Raw genomic sequence first — 14,141 nt, forward strand, 5'->3', positions numbered from 1 at the left:
GATGTCATCCGTCGTGTTTTCTGACCTGTAGGTGCCTTGATGTTTGTGGCGTGGATGACTACCGTTAGCATCGGGGTAATCGTTGCCCGGTTCTTCAAACCTGTTTTGTCAAAGCCTTTCTTTGGCGAAGCAATCTGGTTTCAGGTAGGTGGCAGAAAAATGCCATTTCCGTGTTATTTGTACATTGCAACATGAAAACATATTGAAGTATGTAGGGTTTTTTCCCCTCCCCCTCCTTTTTGGTGTATGGTACAGTTGTGATCATTTTAGAATCCTAATAATTTCTTCCTTTTGCTCTTTGGTTTCCTAACCAATTGAGAAAAGACATAAGACCCTTGATAGAGATCAAAATCGAGACAGCCTTGTGAAGGCTCAGGTTGGGCTGGAGAATGTGCCAGGGCGTGTGCAGCCCTTTGTAACATGGCCTCTGGGACCCGGATGGTCCTGGCTCACAGGTCTAGTTGTGCTAGGGTATAGCTGGGTCAAGGAGGACAAGAGGGCGGTAGAGAGAAATAGTGGGTGCTCACTGGGTTTCCACGCAGGGGTCTGTCAATCCATGTCAAGACTGCTCGTAACTCACCAATCAAGGCCCCCTATTTCCTAGGTGGGTGGGAATGGAAACTTTTCATGTTGCCCCTTTGCATGGGATGAGGAGGAGTTTCTTCATAGAAACCTGAGCTAAAGTCCAGCAGTGTCCCTCAACACGCAGGAAAACAAACCTTATCTTTTGCGTGTCACAGAGGGTAGGTACTTTTTTTTTTTTTTTTGTATTTTTCTGAAGCTGGAAACAGGGAGAGACAGTCAGACAGACTCCCGCATGCACCTGACCGGGATCTACCCGGCACACCCACCAGGGGTGAAGCTCTGCCCACCAGGGGGCGATGCTCTGCCCCTCCGGGGCATCTCCCTGTCGCGACCAGAGCCACTCCAGCGCCTGGGGCAGAGGCCAAGGAGCCATCCCCAGCGCCCGGGCCGGTTTGCTCCAATGGAGCCTTGGCTGCGGGAGGGGAAGAGAGAGACAGAGAGGAAGGAGAGGGGGAGGGGTGGAGAAGCAGATGGGCGCTTCTCTTGTGTGCCCTGGCTGGGAATCGAACCCGGGACTTCTGCACGCTAGGCTGACGCTCTACCACTGAGCCAACCGGCCAGGGCCAAGGGTAGGTACTTGATGTATGGCGGAAGGTCAGTGGGTGTCTGTTGAGATAGTATGCACGTGTCTGTTTGTAGAAAACGTACAGCTTATTGGAACAGTTTTTGACTTTATAAGAGGGTATTCTTTTTTTGTGTGTGTGTGTGACAGAGACAGAGAGTCAGAAAGAAGGACGGATAAGGACAGACAGACAGGAAGGGAGAGAGATGAGAAGCATCAAGTCTTCGTGGCGGCACCTTAGTTGTTCATTGATTGCCTTCTCATGTGTGCCTTGACGGGGGGGGGGGGGTCTACAGCAGAGCGAGTGACCCCTTGCTCAAGCCAGCGACCTTGGGCTCAAGCTGGTGAGCCCGTGCTCAAGCCGGCGACCTTGGGATTTTGGAACCTGGGTCCTCCGCGTCCCAGTCCGATGCTCTATGTACTACGCCACTGCCTGGTCAAGCTATAAGAGGGTTTCTTTCTTTCTTTTTTTTTTTTTTCCTGTATTTTTCTGAAGCTGGAAACGGGGAGAGACAGTCAGACAGACTCCCGCATGCGCCCAACCGGGATCCACCCGGCACGCCCACCAGGGGGGGAGGCTCTGCCCACCAGGGGGCGAGGCTCTGCCCCTCCGGGGCGTCACTCTGTTGCGACCAGAGCCACTCTAGCGCCTGGGGCAGAGGCCGAGGAGCCATCCCCAGCGCCCGGGCCATCTTTGCTCCAGTGGAGCCTCGGCTGCGGGAGGGGAAGAGAGAGACAGAGAGGAAGGAGAGGGGGAGGGGTGGAGAAGCAGATGGGCGCCTCTCCTGTGTGCCCTGACCGGGAATCGAACCCGGGACTTCTGCACACCAGGCTGACGCTCTACCACTGAGCCAACCGGCCAGGGCCTATAAGAGGGTATTCTTGAAACTTTGTATACAACTTGTAGCTTTTAAGACTGACCTTACGTAACCTCATTTCTCAATGTTGGTCGCCATGTCCATCTGTTTTATTTGTCCTTACTACTGCTTCCTGTCTGTCTGCCTTTGCGTGCTCTCTGTCTCTGCTCTCTCTCTGTCTCTGCTCTCTCTCACTCTGTCTCTCTGTCTCTGCTCTCTCTCTGTCTCTCTGTCTCTGCTCTCTCTCTCTGTCTCTCTCTGTCTCTGTCTCTGCTCTCTCTTTTTGTCTCTCTCTCTCTCTGTCTCTGTCTCTCTCTCTGTCTCTCACCTGCTCATAATGATATTCCCAACCGCAACACTCCTTATGTCTTCTCTCTACCGATTAAGATCCTGCACTGCCTTTAAAACTGTGACGTCTCTCTATCTAGGGTGACATACATATAGGGTGACGACCTGTCCTACCTTTTCTGGTCTAGTCTCGGTCTGCCCCAGGTATCCTGGCATAATCAATCAACAGCGCCCATATCCACTGTCCCTATTCTGATTTGGACAATGAATTTCACATTTCACCTATCTCTCTCCTCTACTCAGTTCTGTTCCAGGCTCCTCAGGTGACAGTGTCTTCTGTTTCCTCGCTCCCTCCTTGTCTGTGGGGCGGCGCTGTGCCTGGTGGTGGGACTTCCTAAGTATCTTTGGAAGGAAACGACAGGCTTGGCAAGTCAGCGTGCTCTGTGGGAAACGTCCGGTCCTGCTGCTCGGGGCTGGGGAAGCCTGGCAGCTGCTTCTGACCGACGGGGTGGCCGCTTAGGGCTTTCTCTGAAGTTCAGTGGTACGCTCAGATTTTTTAACTGCCGGCAGACTGATCCGATGCCTTCGGGGAACCTCACCCCGTGATCTTGCCCCCACGGTGACAGCGACTCCTTTCTCTCACGCGGGTAACTCTCTTCTCACTCTGTCATTTCCCCTTGGCAGGTGCATCGGACGCTCATGGTGGCCACTTCCGCCCTCACCTGCATGGCCTTTGCCCTGCCTTTCATCTACCGAGGAGGCTGGAGTTGGGTGAGTACATCTAACTGGGTGTTTTTTTATATAAATGCGCTTGGATGTCAAAGGAGAGACCTGCTTTATTCTCAGATGATGGGGAAAAAGATATTCTTGCATGTATCCTTTTTTTTTTTTCCTCTCTTTTTTGAATCATCTGATGGCTGCTTCCCACTGTTGGGGGTCTGGGATGGAGTGTATGTGTCAGTGCAGATTACTTGGTCATGAAATGTGTTTTGAGGCGGCAGCCAATGTTCCATGTACTCTGTGTCCCGTTAGTGAGGTTTCTCAGCTTAGAGGGGTGAACTCTCCCACTGTGACGTCCGGGGAAGGTGAACGTGGCAGGTGGTCTTTGCTAACGAGTACTACGATTACGGCTAGGCTACCATTGGCTGCACACCTGCCGCGTGACCAGCTGTGCTAAGTGCTTTACACGTGCTATTATGCAATTTCGAACCTCAAAAGGAAGTAGTGACGGTCATCACCCCACATCACAAAGGAAGAAACCGAGGCTTGGTCCCAAACGCGTCATCTCCAGCTTTGACCTCGCCCCCGGCTGGAGACCCACACGTTCAGCTGTGTCCTCGAGGATGGGAACCTCCCAGTCTCAGGCGTCTGAGACGCAACGTGTGCAGAGTAGGGTTCCTGACCTTTCCTCCCTCCCCGTCCTGCTCCACCTGCCGCCAGCTCCTGTTGGCTGTTGCAGTTGGCAGTTCCCTTCTTAGGCTAACGCCTCGGAGTCACCCTTACGCCCACGCTCTTGCTCTACGTGTAAGATACCGTACTTCTCCCCGTCACTGATACCACTCCGTGGGGTTCAGCCACCATGGTCCTTTGCCTGGACTGGTGCAGTCGATGCCTCAACGGTTTCCCCACGTCAGCCTTTGCCTGTGCACGGTCCGTTGGCAACCAAGACGGTGTAAATCAGACTGTGTCATTCTTGTGCCCCAGACTGGTCTCTCTACTGACTCTGTTTTATTCAGAAATAAAGTCCATCCAACGACCCCCGCGACCTGGCTCCCAGGTCCTCGCTGACCAGACCTCCTCCTCCCCCGACAGTCACAGTTCATCGCATTCCACGCTGCCCCACGGCCCAGCTCGCTTCTGCGTCCCAGTCCGTTGCTCTATCCACTGCGCCACCGCCTGGTCAGGCCACCGGCTCGCTTCTGCCGTGGCCGTGACAGAGATTCCTTCTGGCTCGGCCGCGCCTCCTCCACCCCGACCTCCTTCAGGTCTCAGCTCGGAGCAGAGCTTCTCAGAGAGCCGGGCCCTGCCCTGCTCTGTTCTCCCGTAGCTCCCTTCACTGTACGTCACACCGGGCCCTGCCCTGCTCTGTTCTCCCGTAGCTCCCTTCACTGTACGTCACACCGGGCCCTGCCCTGCTCTGTTCTCCCGTAGCTCCCTTCACTGTACGTCACACCGGGCCCTGCTCTGTTTTCCCGTAGCTCCCTTCACTGTACATCACACCGGGCCCTGCCCTGCTCTGTTCTCCCGTAGCTCCCTTCACTGTACGTCACACCGGGCCCTGCCCTGCTCTGCTCTCCCGTAGCTCCCTTCACTGTACATCACACCGGGCTCTGCTCTGTTCTCCCGTAGCTCCCTTCACTGTACGTCACACCGGGCCCTGCCCTGCTCTGTTCTCCCGTAGCTCCCTTCACTGTACGTCACACCGGGCCCTGCTCTGTTCTCCCGTAGCTCCCTTCACTGTATGTCACACCGGGCCCTGCCCTGCTCTGTTCTCCCGTAGCTCCCTTCACTGTACGTCACACCGGGCCCTGCTCTGTTCTCCCGTAGCTCCCTTCACTGTACGTCACACCGGGCCCTGCTCTGCTCTGTTTTCCCGTAGCTCCCTTCACTGTACGTCACACCGGGCCCTGCTCTGTTCTCCCGTAGCTCCCTTCACTGTACGTCACACCGGGCCCTGCTCTGCTCTGTTCTCCCGTAGCTCCCTTCACTGTACGTCACACTGGGCCCTGCTCTGTTCTCCCGTAGCTCCCTTCACTGTACATCACACTGGGCCCTGCTCTGCTCTGTTCTCCCGTAGCTCCCTTCACTGTACGTCACACCGGGCCCTGCTCTGCTCTGTTTTCCCGTAGCTCCCTTCACTGTACGTCACACCGGGCCCTGCTCTGTTTTCCCGTAGCTCCCTTCACTGTACATCACACCGGGCCCTGCCCTGCTCTGTTCTCCCGTAGCTCCCTTCACTGTACATCACACTGGGCCCTGCTCTGCTCTGTTCTCCCGTAGCTCCCTTCACTGTACGTCACACCGGGCCCTGCCCTGCTCTGTTCTCCCGTAGCTCCCTTCACTGTACGTCACACCGGGCCCTGCCCTGCTCTGTTCTCCCGTAGCTCCCTTCACTGTACGTCACACCGGGCCCTGCCCTGCTCTGTTCTCCCGTAGCTCCCTTCGCTGTATGTCATACCGGGCCCTGCTCTGCTCTGCTCTCCCGTAGCTCCCTTCACTGTACGTCACACCGGGCCCTGCCCTGCTCTGTTCTCCCGTAGCTCCCTTCACTGTACGTCACACCGGGCCCTGCCCTGCTCTGTTCTCCCGTAGCTCCCTTCGCTGTATGTCATACCGGGCCCTGCTCTGCTCTGCTCTCCCGTAGCTCCCTTCACTGTACATCGCACCGGGCCCTGCCCTGCTCTGTTCTCCCGTAGCTCCCTTCGCTGTACGTCACACCGGGCCCTGCTCTGCTCTGTTCTCCCGTAGCTCCCTTCACTGTACGTCACGCCGGGCCCTGCTCTGCTCTGCTCTCCCGTAGCTCCCTTCACTGTACGTCACACCGGGCCCTGCTCTGCTCTGCTCTCCCGTAGCTCCCTTCACTGTACGTCACACCGGGCCCTGCTCTGCTCTGCTCTCCCGTAGCTCCCTTCACTGTACGTCACACCGGGCCCTGCCCTGCTCTGTTCTCCCGTAGCTCCCTTCACTGTACGTCACGCCGGGCCCCGTAGCTCCCTTCACTGTACGTCACACCGGGCCCTGCTCTGTTCTCCCGTAGCTCCCTTCACTGTACGTCACACCGGGCCCTGCTCTGTTCTCCCGTAGCTCCCTTCACTGTACGTCACACCGGGCCCTGCTCTGCTCTGTTCTCCCGTAGCTCCCTTCACTGTACGTCACACCGGGCCCTGCTCTGTTCTCCCGTAGCTCCCTTCACTGTACGTCACACCGGGCCCTGCTCTGTTCTCCCGTAGCTCCCTTCACTGTACGTCATGCCGGGCCCTGCCCTGCTCTGTTCTCCCATAGCTCCCTTCGCTGTACGTCGCGCCATGTGACTTATCTGTTGTGCTTGGCCTCGCCTGCCCTCCCGCACCCGTAGGGAAGCTCTTGTGTCTGTGCGCTGGTGCTTCTGAAGCACCTGGCGCCGATTCTGGGGCACAGTAGGGACTCAGTAGATGTCTGTTGAATAAATGAATAAGGCTTATCAGAAATGAGCCATGCACTAAGGTCAGACAGAGCCTGTGCTTGTCTTACACTCTGGGAAGCACCGAGGTCTAACCCAGGCATCACAACACGTGGGGAGGGGTGCTCTCGACGTGTCCTAGCCCGGGGAGGGACTGCACACGGCTGTGGTGGCGTCGATGGTCACCTAACACCCTGGTGGGCGACAGGCGGTATTCTGGGGGTGGATTCCCCACCACGTCCCCACGTCCCCACGGTGTGGCCAGGGACGCATTGCGTGGTAGCTCTGAACCTCAGTTCCTCGTTTGTAAAAGCGGGTGATTCACACCCAAGGGTGAGGGGTCAGAGGGCGCTTTAGCAATACCGTGCGTGCCGGAACGTGCCCGGGATCAAGAAGGCGCTGTCGTCGTGGTCATCGCCACCATCGTCGTTACACGGTTGAAGCGACAGGAAAACATTGGGGACACCCATGGGCAGTATTTCTGACTTGAGGTTCTAAGTCGAGACGGCTAACGTGACGTCCCTCTGTCCAGCGTGCAGGTTACCACCCCTTCCTGGGCTGCGTGGTGCTGGTCTTAGCCCTGCTTCAGCCTCTGCTGGCCGTCTGCAGGCCGCCCCTCCACGACCACAGGTACTCTTGCCTTCTTCTCTCTCACACTCTGCATGCGGCATCGTTAGCTGGCAGACGAGTGCCTCTCTAGGTGGAGACACTGTGCATCTTTTTTTTTTTTTTTTTTGTATTTTTCTGAAGCTGGAAAAGGAGAGGCAGTCAGACAGACTCCCGCATGCACCCGACTGGGATCCACCCGGCATGCCCACCAGGGGGCGATGCTCTGCCCCTCCGGGGCGTCACTCTGTCGAGACCAGAGCCACTCTAGCGCCTGGGGCAGAGGCCAAGTAGCCATCCCCAGCGCCCGGGCCATCTTTTGCTCCAATGGAGCCTCGGCTGCGGGAGGGGAAGAGAGAGACAGAGAGGAAGGAGAGGGGGAGGGGTGAAGAAGCAGATGGGCGCCTCTCCTGTGTGCCCTGGCCGGGAATCGAACCCGGGACTTCCGTACACCAGGCCGACGCTCTACTACTGAGCCAACCGGCCAGGGCTGACACTGTGCATCTTTGTATGTGTGTATCAGAGACAGAGAGAGGAACAGATAGGGACAGACAGATAGGAGGGAAGAGAAGCATCAGTTCTTTGTTGCGGCTCCCTAGTCTCCTCAGTTGTTCATTGATTGCTGTATGTGCCTTGACTGGGGGGCTGCAGCAGAGCAAGTGACCCCTTGCTCAAGCCAGCGACCTTGGGCTCCAAGCCAGCAACCATGGAGTCATGTTTAGGATCCCACCCTCAAGCCAGCAACCCCATGCTCAAGCTGGATGAGCCCTTGCTTAAGCGGCGACCTTCAGGATTTCAAACCTGGGTCCTCTAGGTACCAGTCTGACGCTCTATCCACTGCGCCACCATCTGGTCAGGCAAGACATTGCGCATCTTATAATATTCGGTGATAGACTCTATTTACTTAAAAGGCCTTCAAAGGCATTTCAGAAATCCAACTCCTAGACCCAGGCCATCAGGGAAACGGCATGCTCTCTGTTCTCTTGGGGAGTAACTGTAGTTCCGTCACTTTGGAGAATCCTGACTGCTTCCTTGTTTTGGTAGAAGATACCTGTTTAACTGGACCCACTGGGGGCTGGGAACAGCTGCTAGAATAACAGCAGGTGAGTGACCGCGACGCCGTCTGTGCACGTGTCATTGCTGGTTGCCCGTACTGCATGTTGTAATTTGGCCGAAACGGTTTTGAGATGCATTAGTAATTGGAGTAATTGGCTGTTGAGGTGAAATAGGCTTTAAACCTTGAAATCCGGGAAGTAATTTCTGGAAGCAACTATTGAAGTCATTTATTGCATTTTTAATCTTAAAATTTTTTTTTTTAAATGACTTTAAAATTCTCCTTCTAAAACTTTTTTTTTTTTTTTATAAAGCATTTGCTTTGCAAGCAGAATAAACTATGCTGGCAGCCAAATATTGAAAGCAGCTCGAGTGGAGGGTGATTTGCGAGCTGGGCTGAGGTGGGCTGGCGGGAGGGGGGTGGCCCCTGCCCTCTGTCTGCAGGTCCTCTCCCCGGGAGGCGTGCCTTCCAGGGCAGGGTGCTTTGTGCAAGTCAGGTCTGATTTTCCAGTGTATTCCGATGCCTCATATACTAGAGACCTAAGCTGGCACTGCAGCCCTCCCATCCCTGTATGTAGTCTGCGGGGTTCTTTGTGGAAAGGGGAGTACAGTCATCCCTGGTTTCCGGACATTTCTCCCGTCCTACGTTGAAGACTCCAGGCTTTTTGAAAAGTTTGGATGACTTTTTTTTAAGAATCAGTAGATGATAATCATAATGTCCTATCTTACCCTGTCTCGTCTCATAATAAGACTGGGAAACACAGGAGGAAATGAACTGTTGGGTCTTCAGTCTTAACTCAATGCATGTCATCAACTCTTCTCATATGTTTTCCTCGAGAGAAGACACACCCACGTAAGCACGCTCACAATGACCTCTCTTGGCAGCGACGACGTTTCAATGTGTTTTGTTTTTTTTCTTACGGACGTAGTGGCTGCGATGTTCCTGGGGATGGACTTACCAGGACTGAATCTTCCCGGCCCGTGGAAAACCTATGCGATGATTGGGTTTGTAGCCTGGCACGTCGGGGTGGAGATTCTCCTGGAGGTGCACGCTTACCGCCTCTCCCGCCGAGGTAACCTGCCGCCAAAGCCGTGGGACGTGCCGTCACTTCTGTATAAGTCAGCGGTTCTCAACCTGTGGGTCGCGACCCCGGCGGCCGTCTAACGACCAAAACACAGGGGTCGCCTAAAGCCACTTCCGATATAAGTGTTAGTGGACTGTAATTCATCTCTCGAGACTGATGGTGGACCATGGCAGGGTAGCTAGCGTGTGTTATCGTTACTCAGTCAGCGGTAGACCTTGTGGAAATTTTCTGCTTTAAAAAAAAAAAAAATCGTTGTTAGTATTAGAAATGGAGCGTAAAATTTAAAGGAACGATTTTATTTTAGGATTTAAGGAACAAATCTTCTTTGTAAGTACTTTGTGCGTGCTGGTCTGGCTTGGAGCCAGTACACACGGAGGGTCCCCGAAAGTTGCGGAGCGGAGAGAACCCTGAGATGGTAAAGGAGAGATGCCCAAAGTCTACACGGAGCAGGACGGCGGATCGGTTTTACCCATCTGACCTGCTCACGGTGTTCCGTCGCTTAGCGCCTGATAACGACAGCTTCGGCCGCTAGCTAATTAGTGAGCTCCGTAGGAAATTCTTACTTTGCCCCCCGCCCCCCCCCCTGCGCTGTCGAGTGGCAAGGTCCGTTTTGGTCTTGGTCCCAGGTAAGGCACTATACCTATAGCCATTAGGAGTGGAGACATATTAGGAGAGAATGGGTGATATTTTCAACTAGCTTGGATTCTGGGTGAAGTGACCTTTGTGTCCTGTCTAGTTCTTGTTGCCTCCCCTCCCACCCCCACTTCCCAGTGACAGATAAATGTGGTCCTCTGAAAACAAAACCTCTTTGTCATCATCTAGTGGGCCTGTTGTGAATTAAGGAGCCGGGGAAGCTTTTAGGAGCTGGCGAGAGCTGCCATTCTTGGTTCTTGAGCGGGGTACCTATGTGGGCTTCTGATGCCCGCTGAGTTGCGGCATGCTGTTTAAAATGCATAGGTACTTAAAAAGCCGTGTTGTTAGCTTGATCTGGTGTGTATCGACTAAAAAAGAGAGCATATTTTCCCTGCTTGTCCCCACTTGGGAGGGCCTTCAACATTCAGGAAGTTTGCAGTCGTTGGTAGTGTGAAACGGGAGAAGGCTCACCCCGCAAACCAGCATCGAGGGTGTTTACCTGCGCATCCACTGGCCTGACAAACTTACGCTTTTGTTCTTGACAGTGGAGATACTGGATGATACCAGAATTCAGATTATTCAGTCATTTACCATCGCGGAAGCAGAAGTAAGTCCTTACTTCATTTTATTTTTTCTTTATTGACAAAAGCCTCACAACGGGAGTTTCTTTCATAAGTCAAATTTTTCTTGCAGGGTCATGCTTTCAAAAAGGCAGTGCTAGCAATTTACGTCTGCGGGAATGTGACTTTCCTCATCATATTCTTATCTGCAATCAACCATCTGTGAGCGCGCCACGCCCTTGCTGCTGCCGACCAGGTAATGACGACCAACCGCCAAGCCCAGGAAGCCCGAGGCCGGTACTTGAGCGCCTGGAACACATTTGTGACTTCCGACCCCAAGTCGTGTCCCTAGCGGCAACCCTGAGATCAGCGTTCAGCAGGGTCCTACGGACTAGAAAGCGATGTCAAGACTTTCTGTGCCATTCCGAATCGTCAAGGGGGAAGGTCAAGGAGAAAGGAGAAGTGACCCTCAAATATTTCTGAGCTGAGATTTTTAAGCATGTTAGCCTTTACGAAAGTAAACCAGAAAGAAGCCTTTGGGACACAGGATGGCGTTGGGCTGAAAAGAGGGGTACAGTCCATCTATTCTGGGCTGTAAACGTGCTGTGATACTTTAAAGACAACATCTATTTTTACTATTTATCTCAATGGCCTTTTTTTTTTTTTTTTTTTTTTTTTTAGAATTGTTGTGTTTATTAAACCATTCAGTTAAGCACAGCTGTGGAGAAAACAGACTCTAAGTAATATTTGGAAATAACGATGTTGCAGTTCTGTGTCCTGTCCTGATTTCTTCTCACCACGCCCACGAGAAGCAACAGACATGGCTAGGAGAACATCTCTGCCCTGGTTCAGGTCCGGCCACCTGTGTTTGCTGTCATCAGCTGGTGTCCCATTGATCCATAATGGCCTTTTTTTTTTTTTAAAGGGCTTTTTGAACAATTATGTTTTCAGTTCAGTTTTTGGGACACCTCTGTTTTTGTTTTTTTTTTTTCCTTCTCCTCCAGTGAAGGTGGGAATGGGCTGATTCCCCCATTGTAGGCTTTAATAATATTTAAATAGACTGCTCACAAAAATTAGGGGATATGTCAAAATGAGTATGAAGCAATAAAAAAAAGCATTTGATTTTTTTTTAATTCAACAAGCACATCAGAAAAGAAAACGACAAGTCAAAGAAAGTTGTTCAGTTACGCAAATGAGATACAAAACCAACTTCTATTTCACTGGTGGAAATGCACTAGACAGAAGGCGGAAACTACTGGAGTCTCTGCACGTTCCCTGATCCCCTCATTTTTGTGAGCAGTGTGTATTATAAACATTATAATTTCTTTTTAAACTATGAAATGTAAGTGTAAATCTTTGTGCTTAAAAACTGTTTTTATCTACTCGGCCACAGAGCTGAAAAGGCATTTAATATGTTCATTGTTTTGACACTCAGAGTTGAATCCGATAGCCTTTTGGAGACTGAGGCTTGCGTTTCAAAAAGACTAGGACTCACCCTTGGGAGCATATCTGAGTTACTTTCTTTCCTTGTGGTAATAAAATAACATGGGTGCTTCTGTTCTGCTAGAAGCTCCCAATGCTCTAATGAATTAGAACAAATCAGTGTTCTTTTCCTTCCCGTTGCAGTAATTTATCTTCTCTTTTATGGCTGGGTGTTACACCTGCTATGAGCACTTACCGCCAGTGGGTGACACCGTAGTACCAAAGCACGGCTTTGTTCCTGTTGGATTCATTTCCAGTACTTAGTGACGCCAGGGGATGGCATTTCCCTTAAAACCCACCCACTCAATCTTTTTTTGAAAAAAAATCTGTTTTTCTTTTTGGTAGAGGGCCGGGATGATGGGTTAGGAATGGAAATTAAAGACCACTGTTATTTTTTACATTTGGCTTGTGTGTTTTCCAACTGTGATGATCTTGTAACAATTGTTTGGCATGTCCCTTTACACCCCCCTGACCCTGTAACAAATAAACACCACTATCTTAGGCAAATGGAAACAAGCAAAAGCGGACAGTCTCAAAATAGAAACAGTGCAGGGAGGCAGGTTTTATTGCTCTGGTTGTTCTGAGTGTGTTACAGTGTTACAGTTTCTGGCGGGCCCGGGGACCTTGTTGCTATTAGTGTAAATGACGGCCTCAGCCTGTATCCTGTCTTTTACTGGATAAAATGCCGAAGGAAGTTGGGTTTTCTTCCTTACATTGGTGTTTATTATAAGCAGCGGAGGGTTGAGATGTGAGTTTTCTGTGTTCATGTTTTACAAGTGCCGGGCTCCCTACAGCTTAAACTTTCCTTTTGAATGCATGTTTTTTTTTTTAATTAAAAAATATTTTTTTAGCATAGAGATTTAAATGTATGCTGAAATATTTTCTTCCAGTTTTCAATGATAAAGGGCTTCTCACAGGTAGTAAATTTCTCTTGATAAATTATATTCTATACGTAATGAGGAAAAACTTTTTTTTTTTTTTTTGTATTTTTCTGAAGCTGGAAACTGGGAGAGACAGTCAGACAGACTCCCGCATGCACCCGACCGGGATCCACCCGGCACGCCCACCAGGGGGCGATGCTCTGCCTCTCCGGGGCGTCGCTCTGTTGCGACCAGAGCCACTCTAGCGCCTGGGGCAGAGGCCAAGGAGCCATCCTCAGCGCCCGGGCCATCTTTGCTCCAATGGAGCCTCGGCTGCGGGAGGGGAAGAAAGAGTCAGAGAGGAAGGAGGGGAGGGGGTGGAGAAGCAGATGGGCGCTTCTCCTATGTGCCCTGGCCGGGAATCGAACCCGGGTCCCCCGCACACCAGGCCGCGATGCTCTACCGCTGAGCCAACTGGCCAGGGCCAATGAGGAAAAACTCTTTGAAGGCGAAGGATTTGCTTGGCTCTTGGTTTTTAAATACATGAACTTGCTGGTTTCCCAGTGCTGAGGCTGAGGTATTTTAACTTGTTATTTTTCACTGGTTCATCTGTTGGCATTATTTTGATATATTATCAATTGACATAGAGTTGCCCGAAGAAGTCCTTGTCATTTAATCTTAATAGACCGAACAATTTGAACAATACCAAATTCAGATTCTTATGCTTATGAGTGGTTGATATCCACAAATTGAAAATGCGTATTCTTCACTCGTCTCAATATTCCTTTCTATTTTTTGTAATAAGCAATTTAGTGTGTGTGTGTGTGTGTGTGTGTATGTTTTATGTGCCTTGACCACGGACCTTCAGCAGACCGAGTAACCCCTTGCGTGAGCCAGGGACATTGGGCTCAAGCTGGTGAGCTTCTGCTCAAACCAAATGAGCCCTCGCTCAAGCTGGCAACCTTAGGGTCTTGAACCTGGGTCTTCTGCATCCCAGTCCGACGCTCTATCCACTGCACCACCGCCTGCTCAGGCTGTGTGTGTGTGTTTAATGAAACAAATTTCTTTTGATAGGAGTGATTGTTAAACTAAATATCTTTATAGCTTGAGCACTGCTGTTCAAGCAGTGAGCAAAATCATTCATGTTTGTCTTAGAAATAGGTTCTTCTATAACATAAAAATAAGTGTTTTTTTTTAGGGGAAAAAAAGAAAGAAATTCTAGAAAATTGTGGTTGGGGTAGCATTCGTAACTGAGGCTTGTTGTTGTTGTTCTTACTCCCTGGCCTGTGGACATGAATCTGAAGGGCCTAATAGCTTATGGCCTAAGTTATTGAATAGATGAATCAAATTCACTGTAGTGCCTACATTTTTTTAAAAATTAGGTTCTGGCTGTAGCGTGTGTTAAGTGACA

General features: G+C 51.4%; 1 protein-coding gene across 2 annotated transcripts in view; it reads left to right on the forward strand.

Moving 5' to 3' along the window:
* Nucleotides 1-12,270, forward strand: part of FRRS1 (ferric chelate reductase 1) — a 51,554-nt gene extending 39,284 nt beyond the window's left edge. For both annotated transcript variants that reach the window (XM_066353488.1, XM_066353490.1), the window contains exons 10-16: nt 32-144; nt 2,977-3,063; nt 6,984-7,081; nt 8,102-8,160; nt 9,040-9,183; nt 10,374-10,435; nt 10,522-12,270. In XM_066353488.1, coding sequence (XP_066209585.1) covers nt 32-144; nt 2,977-3,063; nt 6,984-7,081; nt 8,102-8,160; nt 9,040-9,183; nt 10,374-10,435; nt 10,522-10,614 — 656 coding nt within the window. In that variant the 3' untranslated portion in view covers nt 10,615-12,270. The remainder of the gene's footprint in view (nt 1-31; nt 145-2,976; nt 3,064-6,983; nt 7,082-8,101; nt 8,161-9,039; nt 9,184-10,373; nt 10,436-10,521) is intronic.
* Nucleotides 12,271-14,141: the final 1,871 nt, after the last annotated feature.

The sequence above is a fragment of the Saccopteryx leptura genome, chromosome 11 (assembly GCF_036850995.1).
Source record: "Saccopteryx leptura isolate mSacLep1 chromosome 11, mSacLep1_pri_phased_curated, whole genome shotgun sequence".
NCBI classification, from domain to species: Eukaryota; Metazoa; Chordata; class Mammalia; order Chiroptera; family Emballonuridae; genus Saccopteryx; species Saccopteryx leptura.